The 9,424-nt window shown below is 54.4% G+C and overlaps 1 protein-coding gene across 1 annotated transcript; it reads right to left on the bottom strand.

The window, feature by feature from the left end:
• Nucleotides 1–939: 939 nt before the first annotated feature.
• LOC103599191 (transforming growth factor beta-1-like) lies at nt 940–9,201 on the bottom strand. Its single transcript, XM_008583297.1, has 6 exons — nt 9,195–9,201; nt 7,857–8,645; nt 4,600–4,760; nt 2,886–3,003; nt 1,238–1,315; nt 940–1,091 (listed from the first exon to the last, which is right to left on the bottom strand). The coding sequence occupies exons 2-6, from the start codon at nt 8,221–8,223 to the stop codon at nt 940–942; spliced, it is 876 nt and encodes a 291-aa protein (XP_008581519.1). The 5' UTR covers nt 8,224–8,645; nt 9,195–9,201.
• Nucleotides 9,202–9,424: the final 223 nt, after the last annotated feature.

Here is a 9,424-nt window from a genome sequence, read left to right as displayed (position 1 = left end):
TTTTAAAAAAAAAAAAAAAAAAAAAAAAAAGATTCTAACATTCTGACAGCATTTCCAACTTTCTAGGATTCACACTTTCCAACTCTTGAGGACCTTGGCATTCTTGCATCCAAGTATTTCAACACTACACTCCAACATTCCACAATTCTGAGCCCACCACTCAAGAGGTCCAACCCATCACTTTCTAAGATCCCAGCATTCCAAGATGCTAACATTCCAGCACTGAGTTCCAACATTCTAGGATACCAATATTCTGGCTTTCTCCTCTCCAACTCCAACATTTGTGGATGCTAATATTTCAACACAGGATTCTACCATTCTGAGCCCAACAATCAAGGACGCCAATCTGCCAACACTGGAGACAACAATCTGCCAATAGTGTAGAAATACAACAGAGGCAATCTGCCAATTCTGAATTCCCAAATTCTAGGATCCCAACATTTCAGCTTTCTTTGAGTCCAAGATTCTTTTTTTTGGCAGCTGGCCAGTTCAGGGATCCAAACCCTTGACCTTGGTGTTATAACACCATGCTCTAACCAAGTGAGCTAACCAGCCAGCCCCAAGTCCAACATTCTTGAATTCAATAATTAACACCAAATTCTAGCATTCTAGAATCCCAACATTCTAGAATCACAACCTGCCAACAATTTGGAAATCCCATATGGTGATTTTCCAACTTTGAATTCTAAAATTCTCAGTGTTCAATGTTCTAACATTCTCTGATTCCAACATTCCAGCAAGAAAGCAACCTGACCCCAACATTACAACTTGTCCCACATCCCAGCCTTCCAGGTCTTGGACCTCATCCCTGGAGACCTCCAGGCTAAAGGAGACACTCAGCCCAACCACAGCACCAGCCAGGTATCCAACCCATAGGGCCTGGTCAGCAGACAGCAGTCAAGCCCCAGCCTGGAAGGCCTCAGTTGAAATCTAAAAAGTTCACCTGAAGCAGTAGTTGGTGTCCAGGGCTCGGCGGCGCCGGGAACTGTGCAGATGCTGGGCCCTCTCCAGAGGGGTGGCCATGAGAAGCAGGAAGGGCCGGTTCATGCCGTGAATGGTGGCCAGGTCACCCCGGCGGCCATTACTGAACCCTGGTTTGGGAGTCGGGGGTGGAGGACATACAAACACTCTGGTGGGGAGGATGTCAGATGGGGACACACACACACACACAGACACACACACACACACACACGGATCACTCCTGGGCATGAAGCTGGGACAGGAAAGTGGGCCTCACCATTGATGTCCACTTGGAGTATATTATCTCTGCTGTCACAGGAGCAGTGGGCACTGAGGCGAAAGCCCTCTATTTCCCCTGTGGGAGTGGGGAGAGGAAAGCCAGTCTGAGTGTGCGGCTCACAGCCCTAGGAGAAGAGGAAGGAAGGAGCAAACCCTAGGGGCTCCTTCCGGCCTCTCCCCGGCTCTCCCCTTCTCTGCAGCTCTTTTGCTCCAGTCCTTTGCATCGCCGGTTCCTCGTCCTCCTTGGGGTCTTAGCTCATATGTTACCTCCTCAAAGAGGACTTCCAGCACACACAACCCTCCCCAACTATAATATCACTTGTTTTTCTCCATAGCACAAACCCTCTCTGACATGTGTTTGGCTATTTATTTCTCTCATTGTTCTCAGTAGAAAGCAGGATACATGGCAGGGGGTGGGGGCAGGGACAGGGAGCTTTGTTTTTCTTCTTCCCCACTGGGCATGAACCTCAGTCTTAAAAACAAATATCTACTGTGTACTGGGTGCAAGAACCTGTTCTGAACACCCTATGTACATTGTCTCCATTAATCTTCATCCAGATGCCCCATTTTACAGACAAGGAAGTTGAGGCACAGAGAGGCAGTGACCTGCCCAAGGTCACCACAGGTGGCAAAAAGTAAGCTGAGATGTCAATATAAGCCTGAGCGCTTTCCCACACAGCATTTAGGGCTTCCTCCATCCCACCCTGACCCCTCTGCCTGTGCCTCCCCATCCCATCCCTGACCCCTCTGCCTGGGCCTCCCCATCCCAACCTGACCCCTCTGCCTGTGCCTCCTGTATCCCAGCTCTGACTCCTCTGCATGTACCCCTACCCCCATCCCGGCCCTGACCCCTCTGCCTGTGCCTCCCCTATCCCAGCCTTAATCATTCCAGATTGTTACTGCCTGGTAGATCTTTACCAAGACCTCCCAAGTGTCCAGAAATGACTGTGGACACTGTGAAGACAGGACCCAGACCTGTCTTGGTTACCACTGTGCTCCCCACACCACCCAGCACAGGGCCAGGCATAGAGCAAGAACCTGTTGGCATTTATGGAATGAAGGCATGAATGAGAGGGAGATAAGGAAGGGAGACATGGGCCCTGTGGACTCAGCCTGGAACGGGACAGATATAATCCCTACCTGGACAGATCAAATTCAGAGCTTTTGCAAAGGCTGTTCCCTTTGCCCAGAATACTTTGCCTCTCCTTTTCCTGCTTGGTTCTACTCATCTCTCAGACATCAGCTCAGATGTCCCTTCCTCCATGAAGCCGTCCCTGATTCCAGCCTGTGTCAGGCACCTCCTTTGGGCTCCCCATCCCAGTCCTACCCACTTTGGGTCATCATTGCCTGGTTACAGATCTGCCCCTCCCCCATGGACCATGAGCTCTGTGAGGACAGGATGGAGCTGTTTTGGTCACTGCTGTGTCTCCAGCATCACCTAGCACAGGGCATGGCAGAGAGCTGGTGCTAGGGCATTGGGTTAACCATTAATGGATTCATCAGTTAATCACTCAGGTTTTAGTGTCAGGAAGGAGGGCCAGGTCTCGGCTCTTTGGTACCAACAGGGGGTGGGGGGTGCTAGGCAAGGTGACCCCAATGGGTCAACCCACTGAGAAACAGGGGAGGGGCAGACAAGCGATCTTCACCTCCATGGCTCAGCCACTGCCGCACAACTCCAGTGACGTCAAAGGACAACCACTCTGGCGAGTCGCTGGGGGTCAGTAGCCGGTTGCTGAGGTAGCGCCAGGAATTGTTGCTGTATTGCTAGACAATGAATGAGGGAAGAGACAGTGGGCAGATGCTGCCACGCCCCCCACATACACAGACTATACCCCTCACTCCATCTGCTCCCCCAAACAGGCTTCCAGACAGTTCTCAGACACTACCCTCCCAGACAGACACACTCTGGGGCCCTGTAGGATCCAAGTGCCTCTAAGAAGACACTTGGAGAAAGAGCCCCAAGCAGGGGCCAAGGCACCTTGGGGCAGCTCAACCTCTGCCCCTGACTCTCTGAGGGGTCGTGAGCATTTTCTTCTCCTCCCTAGGCCTCAGTTTCCTCACTGGTGAAATGCTAGGCCACTTTCCGCTCGGACAGCCCACAATGCTAAGAGACTCTGCATTAACATTCTGTGGTTTGCTGAGTATATGGTTCAGCAAATTTGACACCTCGAATTCTGAGAGTCTATAACTTTCTAAGGACTTATGTTAGGAGTCATTTTACAATTCCCATGTTCCACAGCATCCCAAGAACTACACATTTAATGAGCCTGAGAAGTTCTAGGAGACTAATGTTCTACAAATCCAAGAGTCTGACATGCCACACACCTAGATGTTGTCGACGTGTGACATGCATGTGGAATGACTCCAAGGGCTGGATATAATACTCCAGAGGCTATGGCACAAAGCTGAATTCTCTAGACTCCAAGAAGCCAATATTAGACAACATTTTCTTATTGTGAGAGTCAAACATCTAGCATCCAACATTCCATATGACATAGATTCTAGGTCACATAAGCTTCTAGAGACTCCAGCCCTTCCGAAGGCCCCAATCCTGGAGATTTCATATCTTCTAGAGCAGTGCTGTCCAAAAAGAACTTTCTGGAAATGTTCTTTATCTGTGACATCCAAAATAGCAGCTGCTGGGGCCGGCCTGTGGCTCACTTGGGAGAGTGTGGTTATGATAACACCAAGGCCACGGGTTCGGATCCCATAAAGTGCTGACAACACCAAGTCAAGGGTTAAGATCCCCTTACCGGTCATCTTTAAAAAAAAAAAAAAAAAAAAAAAAAAAAGGCAGCTGCTAACCACATGACTACAGTGCACTTGAAATATTTAATTTTGATCTATTTATTTATTTTGACTGGTAAGGGGATCGCAACCCTCGGCATGGTGTGGTCTGCACCACACTCAGGCAATGAGCACACTGGCCATCCCTATATGGGATCTGAACATGCGGCCTCAGCGCTACCAGCTCCGCACTCTCCAAGTGAGCAACGGGGCCGGCCCTAATTTTGGTCAATTTAAATTTTAATCAACTTAAATGCAACTAGTGGCTACTATATTGGACACAGAGTTTCTAAAGCCTCCAACCTTTCCAGAGATTCCAACTTTCAATAGTCCTGTGTTTTTAAAGAGTCCAACTCCTAAGCTTCCAGCCTTTTAAGTATTTAACATCCCAGGATGCAAAGAGTCTGAACATTTAAAAGAACCTTAGGGCCCTAGGATATGGTTTATGCTCCTTCATCCCTCAGGGACTGTCTATGTGTGGACTGTGCAACCAGCAGCCTTGCAATCATCCCATCTGGCCACAGCTTAGCCCTCTGTGGCTGATGTCCCCACCCCTTTGGCTCATGTCCTCACCTGGTACAGTTCCACGTGCTGCTCCACTTTTAACTTGAGCCTCAACAGGCGCAGCTCGGCCCGGGAGAGCAACACGGGTTCAGGAACTGCTTCTCGGAGCTCTGATGTGTTGAACAACATATGTATGCTGTGTGGGCTGTGCTCAATTTTGTTATAGATTGCTAGGCGGGAGGAACAGAGAGACAGGATGTCAGGGGGTTGGCAGAAGTGGGGGGAGCTGGTAAACCCCAAATCTAAGGCTCTGGAGCTGACAGCTCTGGGTTGGAGTCTGACCCTGATACTTTTTAGCTGTGTAACCCTGGGGGAGTGGCTTTTCCCCACTGGGTTTCCTTCCTCCTCTGTAGTGGTCCTAACCACCCTTCTCTCCCAGGAAGAGAGAAGTGTCATCCACCAAGTGTCCACCCAGTATATGAGTGGTACCAAAGGGGAACTGCTCTGCTCGCTAAGGCCTCCCCAGGGCTTGGAGCCTCAAATGCAAATTAAATTGCAAAGTAAGGGTCAAAGGCACAAGTTTTGGGATCAGATAGTACCTCTGCTGCCTGTCAGCTGTGTAACCTTGGGCAGTTCACACACCCTCTTTGAAACTTACTTTCTTGTTATTCTTTGAAAAACAACAATAACATAAAGCTCCCTGCCTTCCAACCCAGGCTCTCCTAATGGATGCACTATGTAACCTTGGGCAAGTGAATTCCTCTCTCTGAGCCCGATCTTCATCGGTAAGAGGAGAACCAATTCCAGGATGATAGTGTGAGATGATGCAGGTGACGCATGTGGCACACAGTCGGCATACACTGGTCACTCAGTAAACTGTATGTTAAACAATGCTATTTGCCTAGTGCTATTCAAAGCATCTTTACAAAGATGAAAACATTTAAACCTCACAGTAACCCCATGAGGACAATACCATTATAATATCCACTTAATAGATGGAAAAACTGAGGCACAAATAGATTAAGTAATTTGCCCCAAGGTCACATGGCTAGGAAACTGTAGAATAGGATTCAAACTCTGGTATCTGGTTCCAGGTTCTGTACTCTTAACCCCTAAGCTTTGCTGCCTCCCTGCTGGTGTGACACTATTATTATTTTTATTATTATTAATTGCTTCCTCCCCTTAACTCCCACTCCCAGCTGGTTAGAGAAGGTGAAGTTCATTCTAGGTAGGAATAGCTATAGGGGGAAAAAGAAAATTAAGAAGAGCCGTTTTCTAGTCTAAGAAAAGTTCGGGGCTGGGGGTGAAGGGGCAGGCCATGAACGTCTGGATCAACTTTGGGCCTCCTACAGTGGGGGTTCTAAAATGGTGGAGAGCATATATGATAAGAAAGGACGGAGGACGACCCTTCCTGGGGCCCACTGGCCTTTCTCCCTCCCAACCAGCCCTCCCACCCCCCACCCCCCCATAAGCCCTATTCTTAGCCCAGTAGTTATTTCTCAAACCCCAAGGGAAGGGCAGAGCCTTGGCTGGGGGTGACAGACAGGGAGGAAGAGTAAAAGGAGGGAGTAAAAGAAGGGACAGGAAGGGTTGGAGGATGCTGCACAGAGAGAGAGAAAGAGATGGAGAAACATGGGGAGGCGGGGTGCGGAGGAGAAAACGAGCGAGAGAGAGAGAGAGAGAGAGAGAGAGAGAGAGAGAGAGAGACACGGCAGAGGGCAGAGATGGGAGGCACGTGCAAGGAGAGAGACATGCATTTGGAGGGCAAATGAGAGGAAAGGATTGGAGCTGTTAGTGTTAAAGTAACGTCTACAACGAAGGTGAAGCGACGGAAAAGAAAGAGGCCGAGATGTGGGAGGACAGGGGGCGTCATTTGCCCGGAGCCGCAGACTGGCGCAGGAATGGGCCACGGACCCGCTAGTCCACCATCCAGCAGAGAAAGTGAAATCCAGGGGACCGCCCCCAAAGCTCCGGCCACGCGGGACGCCTGGGTCCCCGCGTGGGCACCGACGGGGCGGACTCAGCCGTAGCCCCGCCCTTAACCGGGGTAAGGAGGGCGGGAGGCGAAGCAGCCGCGAGGGCGGGGACCGGACCTGCCCCGTCTCGCTCCAGGCTCCGCGCGATCCCCGCCCCCCGGGCACGGGAAGGAAAGGGAGGGGAGGAGGGCGAGGCGGCCGGACGCTGGGGTTTCCCCAGCCTCCCCGAGAGGAACTGGGACTTTGGGGTCCAGGCTGTCGGCGTTTAGTTCGGCGGGGTCCTCCTTTCCCCTTCTGGAAGCGCAGGCTCCTCCCCTCGCGCGTGGCGCCCACGTGGGGCTTTCTCACCCTTATCAGCTCGGTTTTCTCACCCGGGTGCTGTAGAGTCGCCCCACCTATCGCTGCCCGTAGGCCTCGACTCCTCACTTAGCCCCCTCCCTTCCATCTCGCGGTGAGTGGGGGGCTCCCCGCTCACAGCATGAGTGCGCTGGGTATCTCTTCTTCGTCCCCATCCCAGGTCCACCTTTCCCACGCTGGTCTCCCTTCTCCGTAAATTATTTCCCAGGAGCCAGTATTCTAGGTTTCTTGGGGGCTCACTTGGCCCTCTGGGCTCCCCGCTCTGTATCTCTCACGTCCCTATGGAAAACACCCACCGACACGTCCCCGCGCATCCCTGGCATCCCCCTGGCGTCTCTACTTCTCTCCCGCTAGCCTCCTACCAATGACCTCGCGTCCCTTCCTGCCCGTATTTATCACACCCCCGCCGTCTCTCTCTGCGACCCCTCCACCCCAATCCCACGTGTTCCTCACTCTCTGCAAGTGGGTCCACTTTCCGCTTTCCTGGCATCCCTGGGGATCACTTCGCCTAGCTTTTCCGTCCTTCTTGTATGTTTCCGCCTCACGACCGCTGAACTCTGGGTTGGCTTTCCCCACTCCTCTGCTTTCCCAAATGCCGGGGTGTTCGCAAGACCGGGCTCCCTTCTCTGCAGCACTCTCCCCTACTCCCGCGTCAAATGCGCTCTGGAGGGGGGAGACTTTTCCACTCGCACCCCACTCCAAGTGCTCCTCTCCCTCTAGGGGGCTCCCCCACAATCCCACACGTTCCTCGCCCTCTTGAAGCGGTCCACTTGGCTCACTATCTCCTCCTCCCCGAGATCAGACACCTGGGGGGTAGGGAGCTCAGCGCCGTCCTTTTTAAGACCTCCTCCCCACGTTACCGGCGTCCCCGGGGCTCCTCTTCCTCCAGCCAGTTTCCTCTGCCAGTAATTTCGTCCCCATGACCCCTGCACTACGGCGCCCCCTGGGCTTCCCCCTCCCGACCTCCCGACTCCCCTGACCCTCCGAGCTCACGGTTTTTGGTTTCCACCATTAGCACGCGGGTGACCTCCTTGGCGTAGTAGTCTGGCTCAGGCTCAGGCTCTGGCTCAGCGCTCTCCCCGGCCACCCGGTCGCGGGTGCTGTTGTACAGGGCGAGCACCGCCTCGGGCAGCGGGCCGGGCGGCACCTCCCCCTGGCTCGGGGGGCTGGCGAGCCGTAGCTTGGACAGGATCTGGCCGCGGATGGCTTCGATGCGCTTCCGCTTCACCAGCTCCATGTCGATGGTCTTGCAGGTGGACAGTCCCGCGACTGGCTGTCCAGGCGTCAGCACTAGTAGCCACAGCAGCGGTAGCAGCAGCGGTAGCAGCAGCGGCAGGAGCCGCAGCCCGGAGGGCGGCATGGGGGAGGCGGCGCCCCCCGGCACTGCCGAGAGCACGAACAGGGCTGGGATGGGATGGGGAGGCCCCGCCCCTGCAGGGGCTGGGGGTCTCCCGGGGAAAGGTAAGAGGGTCTGGGGGAAAGTTGAGGCCTTCAGGGAGAAAGGAGCAAAGGCGGAGGAAAGGCTCTGACCCGAGGTGTTTCAGGAGCCCAACAACAAAAAACCGAGATGGGCGAGATCTAGTACCAGGAGGTGGGTGGTCTTGAATAGGGGAGCTGTGGCAGGTCTGAGAGAGATCCGTTTCCCGGAGGAGAAAGGGTCCTAGGATGCGCGGGGACTCAGGAGACAGGCTGAGGGGAAAGAGCGGCGTGCAGGGGCGTGCGCCCTCTCTTCGCGGGAGGCCGGGTTTGGGGCTCCTGAGGACTGGTCCGGAATGGGGGCGCCTGAGGGACGCCGTGTACGATAACTTCGTATAATGTATGCTATACGAAGTTATTACGCTAGTAGCCACAGCAGCGGTAGCAGCAGCGGTAGCAGCAGCGGCAGGAGCCGCAGCCCGGAGGGCGGCATGGGGGAGGCGGCGCCCCCCGGCACTGCCGAGAGCACGAACAGGGCTGGGATGGGATGGGGAGGCCCCGCCCCTGCAGGGGCTGGGGGTCTCCCGGGGAAAGGTAAGAGGGTCTGGGGGAAAGTTGAGGCCTTCAGGGAGAAAGGAGCAAAGGCGGAGGAAAGGCTCTGACCCGAGGTGTTTCAGGAGCCCAACAACAAAAAACCGAGATGGGCGAGATCTAGTACCAGGAGGTGGGTGGTCTTGAATAGGGGAGCTGTGGCAGGTCTGAGAGAGATCCGTTTCCCGGAGGAGAAAGGGTCCTAGGATGCGCGGGGACTCAGGAGACAGGCTGAGGGGAAAGAGCGGCGTGCAGGGGCGTGCGCCCTCTCTTCGCGGGAGGCCGGGTTTGGGGCTCCTGAGGACTGGTCCGGAATGGGGGCGCCTGAGGGACGCCGTGTAGGGGGCAGGGAAGGAACAAGCGTCCGAGGCGGTGATGGGGGCTGGTCCGGGGTCCCCAAGTCCTGCCTCCTCGCGGGGCGGCGACGCGCCAAGCGGTCCCCGCGCCTGCGGCTCCCAGCGGCAGCGGAAAAGTCTCAAAACTTTTTTCCTCTTCTCCCAACCAGCTCGTCCCTCCTCCCGCTCCTCCTCCCCCTCCTCCCGCAGTGGCGGCGG

This window comes from Galeopterus variegatus, unplaced genomic scaffold (genome assembly GCF_000696425.1).
Source record: "Galeopterus variegatus unplaced genomic scaffold, G_variegatus-3.0.2 Scaffold2882, whole genome shotgun sequence".
Taxonomy (NCBI): domain Eukaryota; kingdom Metazoa; phylum Chordata; class Mammalia; order Dermoptera; family Cynocephalidae; genus Galeopterus; species Galeopterus variegatus.
This window is presented reverse-complemented; position numbering and strand designations above follow the sequence as displayed.

Bases quoted from the DNA above. Each gene is read 5' to 3' on its own strand.
- LOC103599191 (XM_008583297.1), bottom strand. From the start codon at position 8,223: ATGCCGCCCTCCGGGCTGCGGCTCCTGCCGCTGCTGCTACCGCTGCTG. The intron at 4,761-7,856 runs GTGAGCTCGGAG...CCTCCCGCCTAG, and splicing joins AATGGTGGAAACCAAAAACC to CAATCTATAACAAAATTGAG. The intron at 1,316-2,885 runs GTGAAGATCGCT...CCACTCCCACAG, and splicing joins GCAGTGGCTGAGCCATGGAG to GGGAAATAGAGGGCTTTCGC.